This window comes from Cervus elaphus, chromosome 10 (assembly GCF_910594005.1).
Source record: "Cervus elaphus chromosome 10, mCerEla1.1, whole genome shotgun sequence".
Classification (NCBI taxonomy): Eukaryota; Metazoa; Chordata; class Mammalia; order Artiodactyla; family Cervidae; genus Cervus; species Cervus elaphus.
In genome coordinates, this window is record NC_057824.1 from 50,178,716 (window position 1) to 50,202,262 (window position 23,547).

At 42.7% G+C, this 23,547-nt stretch overlaps 2 protein-coding genes and 1 pseudogene across 2 annotated transcripts in view; 1 reads left to right on the forward strand and 2 right to left on the reverse strand.

The window, feature by feature from the left end:
* The window catches only part of LOC122701843 (cytochrome P450 3A28), a 28,293-nt gene extending 20,361 nt beyond the window's left edge, over positions 1-7,932 (reverse strand). Inside the window, exons 1-4 of the mRNA XM_043915227.1 lie at positions 7,776-7,932; positions 4,425-4,518; positions 3,292-3,344; positions 957-1,056 (exon numbers count right to left, since the gene is read on the reverse strand). Of these exons, the coding sequence (XP_043771162.1) occupies positions 957-1,056; positions 3,292-3,344; positions 4,425-4,518; positions 7,776-7,846 (318 nt within the window). The 5' untranslated portion in view covers positions 7,847-7,932. The remainder of the gene's footprint in view (positions 1-956; positions 1,057-3,291; positions 3,345-4,424; positions 4,519-7,775) is intronic.
* On the forward strand, positions 5,371-5,467 carry LOC122702349 (annotated as a pseudogene).
* An 11,194-nt stretch (positions 7,933-19,126) lies between the features above and the next one.
* Positions 19,127-23,547, reverse strand: part of LOC122701845 (cytochrome P450 3A24-like) — a 48,765-nt gene continuing 44,344 nt past the window's right edge. The window contains exons 12-13 of the mRNA XM_043915230.1: positions 21,761-21,923; positions 19,127-19,340 (exon numbers count right to left, since the gene is read on the reverse strand). Coding sequence (XP_043771165.1) covers positions 19,245-19,340; positions 21,761-21,923 — 259 coding nt within the window. The 3' untranslated portion in view covers positions 19,127-19,244. The remainder of the gene's footprint in view (positions 19,341-21,760; positions 21,924-23,547) is intronic.

The window sequence follows — 23,547 nt, forward strand, 5'->3', positions numbered from 1 at the left end:
CCAGGGGGTCTTCCCAAGCCAGGGATTGAACCCCTGCCTCTTATGTCTCCTGTATTGGCAGGTAGGTTCTTTATCACTAGCGCCACCTGGGAAGCCCAAAGGATAACAATATACTCAAATTTTCCAAGTACAAAAATGAAATAAGATGTTCACCAAAGAGATATTAAATTTAAAATGTAGAAAATTTGAAACTTTAGAGTATAATGATAAATGAACTAAAAAATGCAACAGTTACAACAGCACATTCAAACAAAGAGAAAAACAGAATAAATAAATAAAAGAATAAATTGACCTCATGAAAGTAAAAATTTTTACCCTACTAAAACCCTGATAAGAGGACAAGACAAGCCACTCACTGTGGCTATAAATGAATAGTTAAAGAGGGAGACTCGAGATTCTCAAGTGGCACAGTGGTAAAGAATCTGCCTGCCAATGCAGGAGACATGAGACAAGGGTTCAATCGCTGGGTCAGGAAGAACCCCTGGAGGAGGAAATGTCAACTCACTCTAGTACTTTTGCCAGGAAGATTCTATTCCATGGCCTACAGCCCATGGGTCACAGAGTCAGACAGAACTGAGCACCCACATACACACAGAGGGAGCTTATGGGGATGGAAGGTTTCTGTACATTTATTGTGGTGGTGGTTATACAAATCTACCTCTATGATAAATTTCCATAGAGCAACACACACACAGACACCCTCGCTCACATCAAATGAATTCACATAAAACTGATGAAATCTGCATAAGCACTGTGGATAGTATCAGTGTCAACTTCCTACTCTGATGTACTATAATTATGCAAGTACTAACCATTGAGGGAAACAGGATGAAGGGTATAGAACATAGCACCTTCCTGTATTTTCTCCCTTGACAGCATCTTGTATACTTAAAATTATTACAGAATAAGTATTTAATAAGCAAATATAATTTAAACTCAAAGAAACGGATGCTTACCCTCCGGTTTGTGAAGACAGAGTAACATTCTTTCACTAGTACTGTTTTGATTATATCTGGATCTGTGACAGCCAACATAGGTTGTCGACCTTCATAAAACCTGTGTTAGGAAAGGAGATCTAATTAAATTTACTGATACGGATTCCCCAGCTGGAGCCACACTGTAAGTCCAGACTATCATTCTGATATATAGGTAATCCTTACTCCTAGAAATTGTGGTTAGAAATAACGTTAGAACATTTGTTTGGTCTAAGTGTTATGTACGTGGGTATTTCCTATACTATTCTCATAACTTTTCTAGGTTTAAAATATTTCAGTATCAGTGAGGAAGTTAGCTTAGTAAATAAGCCAAGAAAACTGTCTAAGAATGAAAAAATAATTAATTAGGGAGAGTCTACCCACTAATTTTTGAAGATATGTCAAAAGCATGAAAAAGGCACATGAAACTTGTAGACACACTGACCATAAATATGTGACAATTGTCTGCAAACAGAAAGATTTGGAATGCTCCACAAATGATAATAGAATTGTAAAAGATTTTTCTATTCTCTAAAATTTGCTTATGTTATAGTTTAAAGGAAATTATTAATTTTTAATTAATTAAAAAAAAAGAAAAAAATTTCTTTTCATTACTTATATTTATTCTTCTGCATGGGTCCCGTGGGCCTCGGGCTCCATGTAGGTGACATCCACCAGCAGCTCGACAGGCCCACGTTTGACCCACCTACCACACAAAGCTGACTCCTCAGATACGACACATCCCAATTTGGCCTGATCTCCTGACTGTCAGGATGCCTGTTCATGGGAATGGGCCACTGGCATGAGATTTACTCTGAGTTATTTACACTATCTTCTGGCATTTCCCCCTCACTATCAATCATTTGCAATGGCTAGAACAAATTGGAAAATTTTCTGCAAGTCTCCTATTCCTCCTTTGACTTCACAGATGAATTTCAAATGGTTTTGTGATCACATGTAAAAATTGCTGAGAACCACTGCACTTTTTTCTGCCCATTTCCAAAAACCATTCTAAAACCCAGAGGGTCTAAGTGGGTGTCAAGAGCATTCAGTGCTGAAGGAGTGACAGGAGGGATTGAGGAGGCACTTAATCTGCTCTTCCACCTGACTGACCTTGGATGATTCCCTTCTTCCCATCATGCTTTTTAAACAACACCTGGGTGGAGAAGGGCTAGTGTTTTGGGTGACCCTTTATATTCATGACGTCACTCCAGCCTTAGTATTTCTTTCACTACCAGTTACAGTTCAGATTCCTGGGCCCCATCCCACATCATACTGATTTGGTGTACTGATGAGGGGGGTCAAAGTCTGTATAACAAGCTCTCCCAGGTGGTCCTCGTTTAAATCCAAGCATGAGAACAATTTTCTAAAGAGAGAACTGGGATCTACTATGAAAAAGTGACTCCACCCAGAGTTCACAAGTAGTAAATGTGGGAGGGGCAGTTGGAGCTGGGCCAGTGGAGATCCAGTGCTATGTATTCTTCCCATTCAATCACATTACCTTTCGGGGTCATGGCAACTCAGTAGGGCCCTATGGTTTCTGAGGACCCGATCAGAGAAGATGAAGAGGTCCGGAGAGGGAGGGCCTCCTCCAACTTGCTTTTGGCAAAGAAGCACCAATGACACCTCTCCTATTGCTCCCACCAAACCTCCAACAGATCCTAAAGCACCCATGTGACACAGTCTGGCTTAGGTAAACCCCATATCTCTTCAAAGTCAGAGAAAAATACTAGATAAAACAATTACTGAATGCAATTCTATTGGAAAGTCTTGGCTGAAAATTAAAAGCAAAACCAAAAATATCCTCCAGACTCATACAGAAAGGAAAAAGATGAGCAGAAACGGTTTCCCATTCTTATTACCTATGACCTCCAGCTCTTTTGCCAAGAGAATATCTTAAATCCAAAATTTAAATAAAAGATTTTGTCTGTCAATTAAAAGTGAATCCTATGGAAAAGGGTTATAAAATGCCTTTATGGACATATATTAGAATGTTCTGGAAAAATGCATATTATGCAATTAAAGGTAACATTAGAAAGGAAAATTGAAAAGGGGAGAAGAGTGAAATACTAGACAGAAAGTGATGCTAGGAGTCCCTGGGCCTCAAAGTCTGGAGAAAAGTGATGACCTGTGATTCTCCAGACCTGATTCAGCCTATGGACCTGGTGACATCTGGGATTCTTGGTAGAACAAACCTCCAAAAGCTTTAAACTAAATGACTTCATCCCAAGAGGCTCTGGACTGAGCCTGTCCTCCACACCACAGGGGGTGCCTCATTATAACAAGGTTATTCAATGGAAGCTTCCAGAAAACTCACCCCCACATTTTCCCATACTTTTTAAAACACTGATTGTCAAATTCTTGAATACCCTGCAAAAAGAAACAAAATTTGATTATTAATCTAAATGTATTGAAACCTACCTCTTTGGGGATAAGAATGTTTGAAACATTTAATCAGGCTTACTATTTTCATGGGTAATTGGAGGGAAGTTCTTATTCAGAGACATTTCAGAGGAAATAGAGTGGATATTGGAAACAGAAATCAAAATAACTCTTGCATCTTCTCTAACTACTATAGATACTAATTGCTTAACTTGCCTGTGAATACTAAGTACCTCCTTGTCTTTGCTGAGAAAACTGAAGCTGAGGGAAAGTTAAAGCGGCCTGTATACACTTGCATCTCCTAGTTAAGCATACTTTTCATTTATCTCATGAGCCCTCTCTAGAGTTCTAGAAGAATTACAAGTTAAAGACACCAATAACCTTTTTCGTCCAGCACATTTAAATAATTCTAAGGCATGTGTGTTGAGTGAGAAAATAAGTGAGTGAATGAACAAATGACAAGTGGACTCACCTTCTAGTTTTCCAGCTAACAGAGAAAAGATGGGGAGAGGTCACAATTACAAAGATGACAACACCACCTAAACAACCTGCCCTGAATTTTCCCTTCTGCGACTAAAACAAAAACAAAAAAACAACCTTCCTGTCATTAAGTTTCTGCCGTGATGAACACTGGGCATGTAGTACATCTACTAAGGAGTCATTGGGAAAGATAGAAAATAAATCATTGCTTTTTTTAGAAGGAGAAAAGTTCAAGAGTTCTTAGGCAGTAATGAGACAATGAAGGCCTCTGTTTAGAGAATCAGTATCTGAGAAACAAGCCTCTTGTCTGTAGGAAAGGAAATCTGAGGCAGAGAGTAGTGTGCGACAGAGCTCTGCTGAATCAGCTGAAGAATTTGTCTATCTGACTGAGACAAAATCTGAGGATCCTAACAGCTAAAAAGAGAGGTGTGTGGTAAAATTGGCCATGTGCTAGGTGGGGCACATGATATCACTTCGGGAAAGTGTAAAGCCTCAGAACTTCCTTCTAAGGAGGGACAGTGTTACTATGGAACTCAGCTGAGGTTTGCAACCACGAGAATCAAAAGAGGGAATTTAAGCAACACGTACCTTGTGGTAGTCCAGAGTACTTCCAAAATAGGGCACAGGTCTTGGTCCAGGAATCCCCAGCTTCTTAAAAAGTCCATATGAGTAAGTCCCATATCTATAAAGTGAAGTAGAAAGCCAGATCACAGGAACTGTGGGATAAGTCCTGGAGCTGGTCAGTCACTGACTGAGAACTGGAATCGTCAAACTAGGGAGATAACATGTACGTGATAATAATATCAGCAACTCCAAAAGTGATGTTACCTTCACTCATCTTATCCTTGCCCACCACAATTATGCAACCCATAAGAGGTAATGCTGCTGCTGCTGCTAAGTCACTTCAGTCGTGTCCGACTCTGCGACCCCATAGACGGCAGCCCACCAGGCTCCCCCGTCCCTGGGATTCTCCAGGCAAGAACACTGGAGTGGGTTGCCATTTCCTTCTCCAGTGCATGAAAGTGAGAAGTGAAAGTGAAGTCGCTCAGTCGTGTCTGACTCTTAGTGACCCCGTGGACTGCAGCCTACCAGGCTCCTCCATCCATGGGATTTTCCAGGCAAGAGTACTGGAGTGGGAAATGGTAATGGTGATTAGCTAAAAGCAGTTGAAGTCTTCATGGTTCTAATCCTAGAGTGAATACTTGATAAATGTTTCTAATTTGAGTGGTCCTAAGGGGTTCAGGCTGCAATTCTGCAATTCACTCATATTTATTTAGTAAGTTGACTTTTAGATGATTTGGAGATACTCATTCTAGGTAGAAAGTGGAAATTTATGCATTTCAATAATGAGATTTTGCTTAAATTAATCCACAACATAACACTTACTGCGAGCCCATTGTGACATCGTTCTTAAAATCTGCATGGAGATTTTTGTGCTTTTCTTTCCTTCTATGTCCTGACCAGACTTTAGGATTTAATTCTTCTTAAATCTATCTTCATAATCAAGTCTTAGAGAATAACAGTGTTCTTATTTCTGTAAAATACAAACTGTGCCTTGTGCAATGGCTGTAAACAGCAGCGTCCTTGGTAGTGTACCAGCCTGGTTGCCCTAAGGGACCTTGGAGCCAGACTTTTCCAGTGGGCATTTCATGACTGACATGCTGGCCCCAGTCTAAGCTCCAGACAGGTATGCATCGTGTCTTTGGAAAGACCCAGGGCACAGTGGCCAAAGTCCACATTGGCTGAGTCATGGTGTCCACCCACACCAAGCTGCAGAACAAGGAACATGTGACTGAGGCCCTCTGCAGGGCCAAATTCAAGTTCACTGGTCATCGGAAGATCCATATCTCCAAGAAGTGGGTTTTTTCCTAAGTTTACTACAGATGAATCTGAAAATATTGTGGCAGAAAAGCAGTTCATCCAGGGTGGCTGTGAGGTCAAACACATCCCTAATCCTGGCCCTCTGGATAAACAACAGGCCCTGCACGCATCAGAGCCTTGGTGCTGTCCCCTCCTTACTCATACCCATCAATAAATCCTACTCTCTTGTTAAAAAGAAAAAGGACAAATTTATCAAGATTTCCATTGGCATCATGGAAATATAAGCAACTTTCAGCTACACTCAAGTCTCTGTTGTCAGGCAGTTTGGTGGACATGCCCTACAGACAAGGGTGATAGACTTTACGGTCCCTGAATAGACTGGATAAATGAAACAGTGAGCAAAGGATGCATTTCTTCCTTCCATTCTTACTCAGATGGTAGCTGATTTTCCAACCTGTGACATTCACCTGTAAACTTAGTGCAAGGCACACTCTTTTTCTGGGGGGGGGTTTTGCTTTGAGATGCTCAATCACAAATTAGTTTGTTTACTTCCTCTGTGCATCAGCTCTCAAAAAGCCATAAAGCCTGCTGCTTTCTATGACTGGTATACCTGAAACTCATCTTCACATGTCCTGTGTGGAATCTCACAACCAAGGTTGTGAAATCTTGCAGGTCTCCTCAATCTGGTGTTTCTGAGAACTGACAGAGTGGAGGAGAAGAGGCGGTTGAGGGGAAAAGTTGCTGAAAATGGTTTTAATGTTCAAGTTTGCTAGGCCTCCCAGGCTAACTCTGTAGAGGCAAGTTAGAAAGGTATGACTGAAAAGCGTGCTGTGTATAAATGGTCCAACATTCCCCTCCAAGCACTTTTAGCTACAAGTGGGCCTTCCAAACTTCAGGTACTTTCCTGCAGTGAAAAAAGAGGTATTGTGCAACACAGAATAAATAAACGGAAAATGTTCCAGAATGTTTAATTTCTTCTATGGAGTTTACCATTTAAGGTCTTACAAGTTCCAAATATTCTATTTAAATCCACCAAATCTTATAGGATAATGTGGTAATAAATAAATGTGATAAGTAAATCCAAAAATTGCCTGAAGGAAACTGTGCTTGAAGATGCAGCAGATGCACCTTGGACAAGCCCACCTGGATGTTTGGATCCGTCCTCCAGGGCAGGTGGTGGAGGTATGGACACTTACTCTCAAAATGGGGGTGATGAATTATTTCCACCCCAGTTCCTTCCTTTGCCATCACAACAAGAGCAAATCAATTTTCCTTCCACACTTTCAATGTGTTACATAAACTCTCAAATTTATGCTGATGTTAAAGCTCTCAGAGAGGGGAGGAATAGCTGAAAGAAATGAATATAATTTCAGGGTTTCTGCCAAGTCTCCTCTCCACTAAAGATCTCTCACTTAGGGGTAGGTAGTTCTGCATAGTACAGGTTGAGGGAATTGAGTCTTGGCAGGAGTGCCATGGGGAGGGCATAGAAAAAGGGGAAGAGCTGATCCGAAGGGTGATCAGTCTCCAGCTCTGGGTGACCAGGTGCCTTGTGGAAATGCCATCTGGGGAGGGAAGGAAGGGAGCAAGAACCCCTTGTGTGACACAGGGGCCATTCTTTCAACACTCTTCTTATAGCAGATACTGGACCAAGAAGGTGAAGATAAGGAGACAAATCCCAAGTTACTTTGTGTCTCCAGGATCCCCAGAACTAGAGAAGGGGAGAGTACCCCACTGCACAGGGACTAGCTTCTTTAAATCTTCCCCTGGCAGATTCTGGTTGATCAGTCTGGGTCCATGAAAATTAGTAGTCTATCATCCCTGGGAACAAATAGAATCACTAAACTCTCTGTGTGAATGCTTAGTTGCTCTGCTGTGGCTGAGTCTTTGTAGTTACAGAAAAGACTGTAACTGTAACTGCCAGGGCTGGGGGCGAGGGTTGGTTGTTTGCTCCTTCAACAGAACTGAGTTAAGATCCATAATAACCCCATTGGTGTCTATAGCATCCATAGCTTAAGTTACTTGCGCTCCATAAACGAATCCTCAAAACATAAAGGGAAAGTGGGACCTCATGACCACGCAAGTCCAAGGTTACAGAGATCAGACTTTACAGTTACTCACACATAGAGGAGCACCAGGCTGGTAGCCAGGAGAACCCAGGTTTCCATGGAAAAGCTTGGGATCAGCTCCATGGCCACTCTCCTCTGGGATTCCCTCCTCTGAGTTTCTTTTCAGCTCTATGTGCTCCTCTTCACTTGCTTCCTTTCACGCTCTGTGATGATCCAATGAAGCAATGAAATGTTTATGTGCTGGGGAGTGGGTGGAGCTGGAGCTGCAGCCAGTGAAGGGATACCTGGGCTCCGCCTGCAGCCTTGATAGTTGGGAAAACATCATGGACATTACCCCTTGACCTCCCTTGTGTTCATGTTCTCTGGGAATTCAATAACAACTCAATCAGCGTTATCAGTAAGTTCAAAGGTTAGGAAAACTCAAATAAAGTTCAAATAAAACCACTAGCAATAAATATCCTCTAAATTCTATCTCTGTAACTGCCTCAATTTTAATACTTGAGATCATTCAAACAAGCTAGGTCTACATGTCTTTACTCAAACACCTTCCTCAACCTTGATACCCTTGTTTCCCTATGAGGCACCGAGTCATCCTTCAAATTCCAACTCAGAAAGAACATGGTTTTGAGACTCTGCTAACCAACCTCCTTAAACAGGAATAACCACTTCCTCTTCTGGGCAACTGTATCCCCTGCACACAATTCTATTACGGTTCTAATATTCTCCAGAACCACTGTTGATTTCCACATCTACTCCCCTTAACGTATTGAGACCTTGGTTACAGCCTGAGTAAAAGTCACCCTGTGTCCCTGGTTGGTGGCAGAGTGCTTTCTGCAGAGTGAGAGTCAGAAAGATTGGTGGACTTGAGTTGGTGTAGTAAGGACCCTGGGCCTCTGTGTATCCGTTCCCTGTGGCTATTTGGTGACCACATCATCTCCCAGGATCAGTAACCCAACAAGAGGAGCTGGCCGGCCATGGCCTCCATCCCTGAACATTCAGGTGGATCCATCAGGATGCTGTTGACAAGAGGACCCCAGAAAGAGAGGCAGGACATGGACCATGTGATGATGGCTGTACCAATGGCATCGATTCAGGGTCTTCAGTGTACAGCAGTTACAGATTCCTGACCAAAGAATGACCCCTTCTCTCTGGAAAGGCCACAAGTCCAAGATCAATGGGTATGAGGAGAGTGAAGTGGAGAAAGCAGCCAATGACCAAGTGGACCTCCAACCTCCTTATCCACCAGGGATGTGGCATATAGATGCACAGGAGTCCATAAAGATGACATGATGGTTTTCTACAGGGCAAAGTGCAACTGTCAGAGCAGTTGCTTACCTTTCATTGACTAGGTTGAAAATTATTAATGGGAAGCAAAGAGTTAGTAAAGAGGAGGGCTAGAATTGATGTCAGTGGCATCTGTGACCCCACCCATTCTAATGGGAGAAACAATAGGACTGGGGGTCTAAAATATACTCTGGTCCATTGTCTTCACTCTGATCAAATCCTATATCCCTTTGGCCTGAGAAGCTCTGAATTATATGAAAAACAAAACTTAAAACGTTCTTAAAACTCAATAGAGACAAAGAACATTTCACCTGTGTTTGTACATTTCCTTCTCCCTTCATCTTTTCTCATTTTCAGTCCTTTTGGAGAAAGTGATACTCAACTGTCACCAGTACTTTACATCCCTCTGACCTGAAAGTCCCCAGGGATGCCCAACACTGGCCTGATTGGGTGGATGTCTCACTGGTAAATTGCAGTAAGTCCCAACTATGGCACCTGCCCTTTGGATCTCCATGGGATCTTGTCATGTAGCATGGTGTTTCTACCATCATAGCTTATCAGCTTTTGGTTCATACTTTTTCCCGGAGGCCCCTGTTGAAATCCGTAGCTACTAATGGAAATACAATACCTGAATATATCTATTCATCCATTCACTGAGGCAAGGCCAAGTGTGTGAATGTCAGATGCAGGTATTGTGCTGGGCTGTGGGCGAGAAACCTTTATAGTCCCCTCCCTTGGGGGAAGCCCCTCAGAGGAGGACGTGAGACATACAAGCAACCTCAGTATGGGGCATACCTTTGGAATCTCTGGGATAATGGAGCCCTACAGACAGGTAGCAAAGGAGAGAAATGGATACAAGCTTAGTACCAACAAAGGATAGACATGGGAAGCTGGAAGATGATCCCCAGGAAAAGCAGGATCAAAAGTCCCAGGAATTCTGATACATTACTTCCTTCTTCTGGTGTCTTTTTTGGGCCTGCTAAACAGGGTCAAGACATAATCTCCAGTTTACACATGTAAAAACTGAGGCCCGGTGACTGCAAGTGGTTTCCACAAAACTTCCAATCAAACTATGTTGTAAAGAAACTAATGTAGAGAAAGATTGGCAAGTTTACTGCTGCTCTAAAATGCCAATATTCAAGGTTTGCTGTTTCATGATGAGGGTCACTGTGTGTAATAGTGAGACCCCAGGCTGCAACAGAAACTGGTTAAAATTCTGGGTCCTACCTCCATGACTACCCCTGCCCAGGTGTTCCCTAATGGGTCTTGAGAACCAAGGACTCCATCTCATTGCAGCATGGACAGGACAGGTGCAGGTTATGAGGATCAACCTCTTCATGTTCTCGGCTGAGAGGTACACAAAATACGTTCAACATGGCATATTGGGGTATCATCTGGTAAGTATTGACAAATTAATTGACTCTATTAAACTAAAAGCCTTTCTTATTCTTCTGGGAACAAAATCATTCTGGAATCTATATGCCTTCATCTTCCCCAAAACACATTCTCAGTTACAATGACTTTTCTCACTAACCAAATAGGACCATATGCTGCTCTGTTTACCTCAGGGCCTGGTCCAGCTAGTTGGAGTCTATCCCAGTGGTGACAGGCTAGTCATCGTTGAGGACTGAAATTTAGGCAGTGTCATGTTCTAATTCCTTGGACAGCAAGGAGATCAAACCAGCTAACCTCAAAGGAAATCAACCCTGAATATTCATTGGAAGGTCTGATGCTGAAGCTGAAGCACCAATACTTTGGCCATCTGATACAAAGAGCCAACTCACTGGAAAAGATCCTGATGCTGGGAAAGATTGAAGGCAAAAGGAGAAGGAGGCGGCAGAGGATGAGATGGTTGGATGGCATCATCGACTCAATGGACATGAGTTTGAGCTGACTTTGGAAGACAGGGAGGGGTAGGGAAGCCTGGCGTGCTGCAGTCCATGAGTCAGGCATGACTGAGCGACTGAACAACAATAGCAACGTTCTAATCAATGCAAATGACCTTGATCTGCAAGGGGAAATCACACAGGGCACATTTGTGCCCCTTCATTCCACAGCAGGGAACACCTAACTTAAAATTCTCATATACTAAGATTGTTATGGAAGAGACATGTGCCTGAAGAACATGCCACACTCCATGGTAATCTATTCATATCTATTAATTTAATTGTTGCTGAGAACTGTGCGCTTCCCTGGCCGCTAAGCTGGTAAAAAAATCTGCCTGAGATGCAGGAGACCCCGGTTCAGTCCTGGGTTGGGAAGATCCCCTGAAGAAGGGAATGGCTACCATCTCCAGTATTCTGGCCTGGATAATTTCAAGGACTGTAGAGTCCATGGGGTCGCAAAGAGATGGACACGACTTAGCGACTTTCACTTTCTGTCAATTTCAAGAACTGTGAAAAACATTAGTTCAAATATCACAAGCAACAGGCTAGTTCCTAGGAAAACATAACTGACCAAAATCTATCTGAGAACAATAGAAAGTTAAATAGCCAAAAAAAAAAAAATCATAAAATAAAATTAGGTGGAAGTCAAGATCTTCCCACAAGGAAGCTTCACATCCAGAGAGTTTTACAGTAGCTTTCAAGGAACACATGTGCTTTAACTTGCTTTCCCATAAAAGGGGAGCCTGAGATACAGAATTTTGTGCTACTATCTTATGAGAAATTTGATCCAGGGGTGGAGGGTGAAGGAAAATAAGAAAAAGCATGGAAGGAGAGTCTATATAATTCATTAACCAACCTGGCCAACACTTGGTATCAAAGACAATCAACTTTTTGATCAACAGACCATCTTCTGACAGGCCATATGACCACTACCTACAGAGTAGCCCATTCAAGGGAAGGAAGGGGGAAGAGGGTATCTACTGGTTTCCCTTTCCCTTTGGGAAATATTCCTCCCACAGGGAAGTAATTCTCTAAAACTTCTGTATTACAGATGAATTGCTAGGTTGAGAGGCACAGTCAGGCTTCACTGCACAAACTCAGTTGGAATTCATGCAAAGATGGTCCCTGCAGTTGTTGCAAGAACAGAGACCAGAGCAGGTGCACTAACTGTCTATGCTGTCTAGCAGATTATCCCCAAATATAACCCCTTGAGACAGTGAGCATTTACTATGTCACAGCTCCTTGGGTTGGGAGGCCAGGTGTAGCTACCTTTGGAACCTCTAGCTCAAGCTTTCTCATGAGGTTACAGTCCTGCTGTCAGCCTGGGATGTGTCTCATCCACAGTCTCAACCAGGGAAGGCCCCACTTTCAGGTCCTCCAGGTGGTCTATCAGGATTCAGATCCTCAGTTCAAGGACTCAGTTCCTCGCTGACTGTGGCCCAGCAGCCCCCTCAGATCTCTGCCACTGGGGTCTCTCCACAGGGCAGCTCAAAACATGGCAGCCACTTTCTCCAGAGTGAGGGAGTGAGAGGGGGTGCCCAAGATGGAAGTCACAGTCTTTTTATAACCTAATCCCAGGAGTGGCATCCTGTCTCTTTGGCCATATTCCACTTATTAGAAGCAAGTCACCTGTCCCAGCCTCACCAGTGAGAGGGGGTTAAACAGGTGTATAACTACTACAAAGGGAGCTTACCTAGGTGGGGTGCTCCATGCACGCAGACACCTCCGAAGGCATCAGGAGGATGGGAAAGGCGGAGATGAGTGGGATGTGGAGCCACTGTAGGGAGGGGTGGGCTTCCCAGAGGAGGTGACACTGCTTGCCGTCCCAGGGACAGAGCAGAGCTTGCCTAAGAGGAGAAGCAGAGAGGACATCCAGGCTGTGAGAATGGTCCAGCTTATCATCACTACCATTGCCGAGTGTGTTTGTCATTTCTTGGTTGCAAAGCACAATGTCTAAATCAACCAATTCGTATTACTGCTAATCAGATCACAGGCCAAGTTAGGGATCCTGTAATTCTAGGGGCAAGGTTCCACCCCGGATAGCTCAGCAGGGACCTGAAGGATGTGCAGGATGTCTGGGAAAAGCCACAGGGCTTTCTGGTATTACAGTGACCTGTGTTGTATTTCTTAGGATAAAGTCCTGAGATTAAAAACATTTACCGAGGTCACACTGACACGCCATGACATCAACCATTCGGGGCCGTTTAGCACATTCACAGTGCGGTGCCTCCACCTCCTCTAGTTCCAGCACACTTCCCTTCCACCAGAGGGCACTCCTGAGCCCATGGGCAGCTCCTCCCCACTCTCTCCTCTCCCAGCCCCTGGCCACCACTCATGGACATTCTGTCTTCATGGATGTGCCCCTTCCAAATGTTTCATATAAATGGAATCATGCAATGTGTGGTCTCTTGTGTCCAAATTATTTCATTTGTGTGCTTTTAAAATTAATCTCTCTTGTACCATGTATTAGTATTTCATGTCTTTGATAACTGAAGAAGCAACTATTGTATGGCTACATCACGATCTGTTTATCCATTCATCCACTGGTTTGCCTTGTTTCTACCCTTTAGCTATTGTGGAGAGTGGTGTTATGAACATGCAGGTGTATGTATTTGTTTGAGAAATTGTGTTCAGTTCTCTTAGGCATCTGCTCAGGAGTGCAGTTTTGCAGTCATACAACTAACAAACAACACAGTCCATAATTCTATGCTTAAATACCCGAGGAGCTGCCAAACTGTTCCACAGATTTGCTGCACCTTTACATCCCCACCGACAATAGATGAGGTTTCCACATTTCCTCTACATTGTCACCAACACTTTCGTTTTCCCCTTTTTAAGATGAGCATCTTAGTGGTTGTGATATAGTAAAATTTCTGGGATTTTGACTTTTTGTAACAATGTTAATTAATAATCTGTGAGAATTTGCCAGAGGGAGAGAGGGCAAGTGAACAGTGTGGCTGGGAACCTTGTCCACCAGGTCCCAGAGGCTTCTCTGGGCTCCTGGGACACCTATTCTCTCTACTGTGTACACAGCTGCCTAGAAGGCATCCACAGAATGTGACTGATGTGCAGGCCGTAGGTGAATTATTTAAATCTGCTCAGCCTCAGTTGCCTGATCTGTAGAATGAGGGTTGATAACTATGTCTTTCGCTTTCTATAGGAGCCCAGATCAGACCAGACCTTGATCCGTGACCTGAGGGGCTTGAGGCTTGAACCTGTAGGTCAGAGTCCTGGTGTCACTGGGGGACTAGAACATGTGATCTTGCCCATCACACACCTGATCCTTAGCAAACCCTCTAGAAATGTTCACTCACATGAGCTCATACGAGTTTCAAGTAGTAGCCAAAAAAGACAAGCATTATAGAGTAAGCACAAGTTATGAACTGTGTTGTTTGTTAGCAAAAGGAAACATGAGTTCAAGTTGTAGGTGAAAAATAAATTTTAAAAAAGGCTGGGAGTTTGCTGACTCTGAATCTTTACCGTTTTCATTCTTATTATGTTTAAATGTCTCCTTTCCCCCTGCTGCATGAAGAGGCACTGAGTCGTAAGTGTTCGGGATATTATTTCCTGGATACTAATTGGGGTTGGGGGCGGGGGGTCTGTCCGGTTGTATGAGCTCAGGGCCCTGAACAGGACTCCAGCTGCAGATTCCCCACCCACCACACAGACACATGTCATCTATCTATATCTATCTGTCATCTCTCTATATCACCTATCTATCTGTAGTGCATCACCCAACTAACTAGCTACCATTTGTCTACAAAGAAAAGCAAGGATGTACACTGATACATGCAGTTCCAATCTCTGACTCCACGGGGTTTCTGCTGGTTCCCCTTTCCTGGACCAGGGACTCCCTTCTCTAACAGGGAGAAATCTGTCTTCCATTATCCACTGCTGCTGTTCAGTAGCTCAGTTGTATCTGACTCTTTGTGACCACATGGACTGCAGCATACCAGACTTCCATGTCCTTTACCATCTTTGGGAGTTTGCTCAAACTCACGTCCATTGAGTTGGTGATACCATCCAACCATCTCATCCTCTGTCATCCTCTTCTCCTCTTGCCTTCAATCTTTCCCAGCATCAGGTCTTTGCCAGTGAATGGGCTCTTGGCATCAGGTGGCCAAAGTATTGGAGCTTCAACTTCAGCATCAGTCCTTCCACTAAATATTCAGGGTTGATTTCCTTTAGGATGGACTTGTTTGATCTTCTTGCTGTGCAAGGGACTCTCAAGAGTCTTCTCTGGCACCACAGTGCAAAGCCATCAGTTTTTTTTATTCTTCGGCACTCAGTCTTTTTTATTCTTCGGCTCTCACATCCATACACGACTACTGGGAAAACCATAGCTTTGACTAGATGGACCTTTGTTGGCAAAGCAATGCCTCTGTTTTTTAAAATGTTGTCTAGGTTTGTTGTAGCTTTTCTTCCAAGGAGAAAACGTCTTTTAATTTCATGGCTGCAGTCACTATGTGCAGCGATTCTGGAGCCAAAGAAAATGCATGATACAAGTGCTAGGGCCTGGTGCACTGAGAAGACCCAGAGGAATCGGGTGGAGAGGGAGGTGGGAGCAGGGATCGGGATGGGGAATACATGTAAATCCATGGCTGATTCATGTCAATGTATGACAAAAACCACTACAATATTGTAAAGTAATTAGCCTCCAACTAATAAAAATAAATGGAAAAAAGAAAAAAAAAAGAACATAAAGTCTTTCACCCTTTCCATTGTTTCCCTATCTATTTGCCATGAAGTGATGGGACAGATGTCATGATCTTGGCTTTTTGAATGTTGAGTTTGAAGCCAGCTTTTTCACTCTCCTCTTTCACCTTCATCAAGAGGCTCTTCAGTTCCTCTTTGCTTTCTGCCATAAGGGTGGTGTCATCTGAGGTTATTGATATTTCTCCCCACAATCTTGATTTCAGCTTGTGTTTCTTCCAGCCTGGCATTGCATATGAAGTACTCTGCATATAAGTTAAATAAGCAGGATGACAGTACACAGCCCTGACATACTCCGTTCCCAATTTTGAACCAGCCCGTTGTTCCATGTATGGTTCTAACTGTTGCTTCTTGACCTGCATACAGATTTCTCAGGGAGCAGGTAAGATGGTCTGGTATTTCCATCTCTTGAAGAATTTTCCACAGTTCCTTATGATCTACACAGTCAAAGGCTTTAGTGTAGTCAATGAAGCTGAAGTAGATGTTTTTCTGGGATTCTCAAGCTTTTTCTATGATCCAATGGATGTTGGCAATTTGATCTCTGATTCCTTCGCCTTTTCTAAATCCAGCTTGTGTATCTGGAAGTTCTCAGTTCACATACTGTTGAAGCCTAGCTTGAAGAACTTTGGACATTATTTTGCTAGCGTGTGAAATGAGTGCAATTGTGTGGCAGTTTGAACTTTCTTTGGCATGGCCCTTCTTTTGGATTGGAATGAAACTGACATTTTCCAGTCTTGTGACCACCGCTGAGTTTTCCAAATTTGCTGGCATATTGAGTGCAGCACTTTCACAGCATCATCTTTTGGGATTTGAAATAGCTCAACTGGAATTCCATCACCTCCACTAGCTTTGTTTGTAGTGATGTTTCCTAAGGCCCACTTGCGACTTCACACTCCAGGATGTCTGGCTTAGGTGAGTGATCACACCATCATGGTTATCTGGGTCATGAAGATCTTTTTTGTATAGTTCTTCTGTGTTTCCTTCCCACCTCTTCTTAATATCTTCTGTTTCTTTTAGGTCCATACCGTTTCTGTCCTTTATTTTGCTTTTCTTTGCATGAAATGTTCCCTTGGTATCTCTAATTTTCCTGAAGAGACCTCTCGTCTTTCCCATTCTATTTTTACCCCCTATTTCTTTACATTGTTCACTTAAAAATAATTTCTTATCTCTCCTTGCTATTCTCTGGAAATCTGCATTCAGATGGGTATTAGGTGTATCTTTCTTTTTCTCCTTTGCCTTTTGCTTCTTTTGTTTCTTAGCTATTTGTAAAGCCTCCTTAGACAACCATTTTGTCTTTTTGCATTTCTTTTTCTTGGGATGGTTTTGATCACTGCCTCCTGTACAATGTTACAAACCTTGGTCCATAGTTATTCAGGCACTCTATCAGATCTAATCCCTTGAATCTACTTGTCACTTCCATTGTATAATCAAAAAGGATTTGATTTAGGTCATACCTGAATGGCCTAGTGGTTTCCCTACATTCTTCAATTTAAGTCTGAATTTGGCAATAAGGAGTTCACGATCTGAGCCACAATCAGCTTCTAGTCTTGTTTTTGCTGACTGTATAGAGCTTCTCCATCGTTGGCTGCAAAGAATACAGTCAATCTGATTTCAATATTGACCATCTGGTGATGTCCATGTGTAGAGTCAGCTCTCGTGTTGTCGGAAGAGGGTGTTTGCTATGACCAGCGGGTTCTTTTGGTAAAACTTTGCTAAACTTTGTCCTGCTTCATTTTGTACTCCAAGGCCAAACTTGCCTGTTACTCCAGGTATCTCCTGACCTTCTAATTTTGCATTCCAGTCACCTATGATGAAACTGGTGTTTTGGAGTTAGTTCTAGAAGGTCTTCTGGGTCTTCATAGAAATCTTCAACTTCAGATTCTTTGGCATTAGTGGTTGGGTCAGAGACTTGGATTACTGTGATACTGAATGGTTTGCCTTGGAAATGAACTGAAATCATTCCACCATTTTTGAGATTTTACCAAAGTACTGCATTTCAGACTCTTCTGTTGACTATGGGGGCTATTCTGTTTCTTCTAAGGGCTTCTTGCCCACAGTAGTAGATACAATGGTCATCTGAATTAAATTTACCCATTCCTGTCCATTTTAGTTCACTGACTCCTAAAATGTTGATGTTCACTCTTGCCATCTCCTGTTTGACCACTTTCAATTTACCTTGATTCATGGATCTAACATTCCAAGTTCCTATGCAATATTGTTCTTTACAGCATTGGACTTTACTTCCACCACCAAACAGATACCCAACTGGGTGTTATTTCTGCTTTGGCTCAGCCTCTTCATTCCTTCTGGAGCTATTTCTCTGCTCTTCTACAGTAGCATTATCCATAATATATTTATTTACTTGATCAATCCCCCTTTATGTAGCTATTGCCACTCAAACCCCTTTCTACTCATGGTGCCCTCCTCGTCCTCCTCAGACCTCCACACCCTATTTAGGCTCTGGCTGCCCTGGCCAGACCACTCTTCAGGGTGGACACTCCTTTCTCCTAGCCTATGTTCCCACACTCATGCCAGGCTGCTGTTTCTGTGGATACTTTCCCCTCTCTATGCAGTCTACAACTTGGAGCCACTAAGCCCCCCTTCTCTGCCCACACCCTGAATGTAAGGCTGCCCATCGTCTGTGCTCCCTCAATGACTTTAGGACTGGACTATTGAGGAAAACACTAGCAATGAATGGGTTGTGGATGGGAGGGGCAGAAATGGGAAAGGAAGGACTGTGTGCAGCTTCTGGTATCAACTGAAAGTGACCAGTGCTTGTAGCCTTTTCCCCCAATCAACTGACCAACCAACCATCTTTTATTCCATGTTCATTGTGTTAAGACAGTTGGGAGTTGAGGGTGGAATACAAAGATGCTTCAAGAAAACCTGTTTCCTGCCTTCTAGAAATATCAGGGGAGATGGGATGAAATTTTTTAATCAAAGCTAATAGTATATGTGTGTCTGTTGTTATATAAAATATGTGCTCAAAAAACATAGATTTAAACTGTGAATATACTCTCTAAGAAATGGGCAAAATCACTGTGGATTAATTCTTACCCATGTAACATAAGAAACAGCAGTTTTGAAAAAGTCCCCATTCAACCACGGATTGTGACTCTCCCTGACTCAGTTGTACACATTCCCCCTAAAGTGCAGGATGTATTAAAAGTATCATATAACACTTTTGTAAAGAGTTGTTATAGAGCTGCTCAATAGAATATTTGATTTGGGATATACAAAATAAAACCTGTGATATATAAATAAATGTCAGAACTTCAGCCACCACAATAATTCTTGTTTTCATTAATTTGCTGATAAAACTGTTGAGACATTTTCTTTCTTGATCAGTGCTCTGGAGTAGATGTTACTAACTGCAGGTGGGTGGAGATGGTCCTTTGAGAGTCAGATAAGCTGAGTGTACGTATCCAGCCCTCATTAGTCACCTCTTTCATGTTACACAATATATAAAAACACAGACACTGAGAAAGCTAAACAAATGTGCAGATACCCTAGTCATCCAGCAGGTACAACAGATGAAGCCCATCTTTATTTCTGAGTTTTACTACAAAGTAAATCAAACCCCCTGAAATTCTGGGACACAGCTCCTTGAAGAATAAAGCCCAGGTCTTTAGGGAAAGTCAAGCTCCACTTATGGTTCCATCTCTGGACACAACCTTCAGAACAACAGGTTTTTCTGGTCTTAAAAGTCCTTGACTGGTTATTTTCAAGGGGATCTGCAAAGTTAAGCAAGCATAAGAGAACCAATGAATGAAGCACCGCCAACAAGAGAAGCAAAGTAGACAAGATACATTTCAGACAACAATGCTTTACAACAATATACCAGCTACTTTTAGCATTGTGTATTTTTGATTTTTTTTTAACCTACCAATTCAATGTGTTCAATAGCTATAGGGAGGGGCAGGCTGCCAATATTTCCTTGATTCAATTTTAATAGATTATGACTTTCAGAAAATTGGTCTGTTTAACATGTTATAAAATATATGGGTACAAAGTCACTTCTAGTACTCCCTTATTATTCACTTAATGTTTTTTTAATTCCAACTTATTGAGATATAAATGATTTATGGTATAAATATTTGACTTACATATATCATGAAATTACAGCCACAATAAGTTTAGTTAACATCCATGAACTCATAGAGATAGAAAAATAAAAAATACTGTTTCCCTCTCATGAGCACTTTTAGGATCTGTTCTCTTCTACTACATAAAAATGTCTATAATTTTATGTTAAAATTTAGGTCTAAAATTTTATAATTTTATTTTAATTATATTAAAAGTGTCTAAAATCTATAACCATCACATTTTATGTGATATCCTTGTACTTATTTATCATAACCAGAAGTTTGTACCTTTTGACCACATGCATCCAGATTCCCCTCTTTATCTCTGATTCTCTGTACTTACTCTGTAAGTTATGTCAAGACTGGATAGGGAAAGCAAGCATTCATCCATCATTCATTTTGCACAAAAATATTGACTGAGCACTATGCCTATGAAGCATTATACCTGTTTTTTTTTAAAGGTCCCTTGGTTCCCAAGCGTAGTACAAATGGTGAACTTCTGATGATCTACAGTGTTTTGTCTGAGATTTTTAGCCCCTTTCTCATCCAGTCACTCCCTCTGTGTTGGGGGAACCAACAGAGTGGGGAGTTGGGGGAACCTAACCTCAGTTGACTGAAGGACAAGTAAGTATCTGTGGAGGGAGAAGCTCCAGTCTGTGGGGGACTGGGTGGAGCTTACAGGGGGCATCTGCCTTTCCCAGGTGTGCCCGAGGCCCCCTTTCTCTCAGAGCTGAGTCCCCTGTGTGCTTGCCCTTACAGGATGACCACACAGATGCCTGAAAGTAAGATGGAAACATCTCTGTCCTCCTCTTCCCCCAAGAAAGCTACTCAAGGGGAGCTGCTGCTTATTAAATGTGTGGCTCCTAGAAATAAGACTTATTAAAGGGCCGAGCTTGACAAGAATCAATGGCAGCTGTTCTGTGTGCTCCTCAGTGGAGAGATTTCAGGTCTTTCTATAACTGCAACAAATTGTTATTTTAAACTTTCAAATGGTATGCATTTTTCCTACAGATAGACACACACAGAGACACATAAAACAAGCAAGTACACAAATGATATTTGTTAAATTTTTAAAGTTGAAACTGTTCCAAATTTGTGTCCAAGAGCTCTAATCAACTGCAAGTCACTCCTTAAACATTTGCCTGATGATGTCAAGGCACCATTGGGCGTTTATGGAATAAAATGAGGGGACAGAGTAAAAGACCTTGTTAGGTACAAAGGAAACAAAAGAACCAAACTGGCTGGTTCAGGGACAAAGTATTGTTAGGTGGTAGGCCCCATGAGGCCAGCCTGTGGTGCTTGTAAACACAGCAGAGGGGAGAGTGGGCGCTGGCCTGGACGGGCAGGCTGCATGGAGGGGCTCGGGACTGAACTGGAACTCGAAGGGGGAGAACGGACTGGAGGGTGGACAGGAAGGACACACAGTCATTGTTAGAATGTAAAGGGGGCCCAGCTGGATGGCAGCAGGATCCCTGGAAGCTGAGGGGCTGTGGGAAGCCTTCCCATCTGGCAGAAATGCTTTCACTCAGGGACCACTGTGGCTGCACAGAGGATCAGTGGGGGTGCTCTCAATGCCACACTCTGGGGGAATTATTTTAGAGAGGCTGAGATGACCTCGGCATCGGGATATTGCTCCCCAGTAATTTCTTTGTACAAATAGTGGCTGAGAATCACTGTCAGGAGAGCTTCTGTAAGTTCCCATGGAGAAGGGCATCACTGAAAAGCCATGACAAGGTCATCACTGCTCTCAAGACTTTGTACAACATTTTCCTTCCTTCCAGTGGATATGAAACCAAATTTTAAAAGTTGCTCAAGTTCACTGACTTTGTACAGTCATGTCATGCTAATTGCACTGACTGTAGATGACCTTTACAGTTGGGTCTTTATGAAGCCACAGACTTATCCCTCCAGGGATGGTTGACAATTAAAGGTCACAGATGGCTTCAAACAGATTCTCTGTCTAGTAAACTAAATTGTTATCTGAAAAGATCACAATCTTATAGACACAGAGAGATACATCTCACTCAAAAAAATTCTCAGTAAAACACTATGCAGAACGAACTGCTGACCTGTGTTTCTTTACAAGGTTTGAAGGAGAAGTTCTGCAGGACTCTGACGACAGCAAGTTTCATGTTCATGATGGCAAACCTCATGCCAATGCAATTTCGGGGTCCAGCTCCAAAAGGCAGGTAGATGTAAGGATTTATGCTGTCCTTGTTCTTCTTACTGAACCTGGATCCACAACAGTAGATGGAAAAGTGAATGAAACAGAAAAGTCACAGGAATTCCAGGTCTGAGGTTTCAACTTAAACCCTCAACCAGTAGCATAAGGGAGACTCCTGTGGGCAGATGACTGAATCCTGCTGTGGTGATTTTGCTGTCAGAAAGGTAAGCCCCAGGGCCTTCCTATTCCCCAGACCCCACAGGAGCTTTCAGTCCTGGTGAGCAGATGAGATGAAGGATGATTAAAGAAAATGCATCTTTAAATATGAAATTTACATTCAAGTTGGTGACATGCTCAGGCTCTGAAAGACAGGAAATGAGACTGACTGAAGAGTGGGTTCTTGCCTCTGTAAACACTGACATTGGTCATGTGTTCAGAGACGAAGGAAGCAGGAGAAATGTCTCTGAATATTTTAATTGCTAGTTTTCAATTGTTTTCCCTTCCCCTTCTCTTGTGTATGTGTGTCTCTTCCTCCCACATACGGAGGATGTTGAAGTCAATAGATTTATGTGGGCTTATGACTCAATTCTACTCTGGTTCAATCACTGATTTCTATGTCTATCATTTCCACAAATCTATAAAGTCCTTGATGGTTAGACCTCTGCTCAATTCAAATTTGACTCCTCAATACTTGAATATATTAAGAAAATATGTGGATTTGGGGTAAGTAATAATGGCATTGTGGTTCTGTGTATTTTAGAGTCCCATTTTGGAGACTATTCTGGAATATTTACAGACAATGTGATTTCAGATGCATGGAGAATTAGTCGAAGGGCATCATGTGAGTGGTGCAGACCTGGTTGATGGCTGTTGATCAGGGAATGGGCACAAACAGATACATTAAACATGATTCATAGACATGTGCCTATAGAATATACAGTGTATATGTCCAAAACTCTTAATAATGGGCTTTAACATTTGGATTTCTCATTCCCTGGCCCAGTCCCTGCCACCCACAGGTGAGCACTACATCTCTGCTTGACGGCTGAATGAATCAAAGGGAAGTACAGTGCGTGGTCTCTGGTTTCAGGTTCCCGAGGTTGCAGGAGGGGGAGCTCCTGAGCTTGAGAGAGACACTGAGGTTCGCTGGTCCAGGACGGAGGACTTGGTGGACTCTGACTCTTCTTTCAACAATGTTACATGTACAGGTTATGCTAGGGCTAGGGACACCAGGGTGAACAAGACACAGTCCCTGCTGTCAGGGAGCTTATAGTCAGGGGCTCATAAAGGGCTAGATCCAGCTAGTGCACTAAAATGTTCAATCCAAATCTTGCTCATCGTAAAATAAATGGGAGAGCATCAACTCTCTCCAGAGTCCAATCTGTGCCCAAACCAGACCCTGACTCTGAATTCCCAGAAGACAATATTAACCCCTCCAAGGAGGAAGTCTAGACATCTAGAGACCAGAGAACTTCTCTCTGAAAGGTCACCAAACACTGAGGCAGAAGGGAGCTGACTCAGGTCTGCAGCCACAGGCTGAACGAGGGCACCTGTGTCTCCATCCTCACTGAGGCTGCTGGAACCATCAGGTATGAGACCTCTAGGTCCTCAGCCTACAGTCCCACAATAATAATAGAGGAAACAGCAGCCAATGTTTAAAACAATGGAAATATGGGAATGTTAGTGATGAAT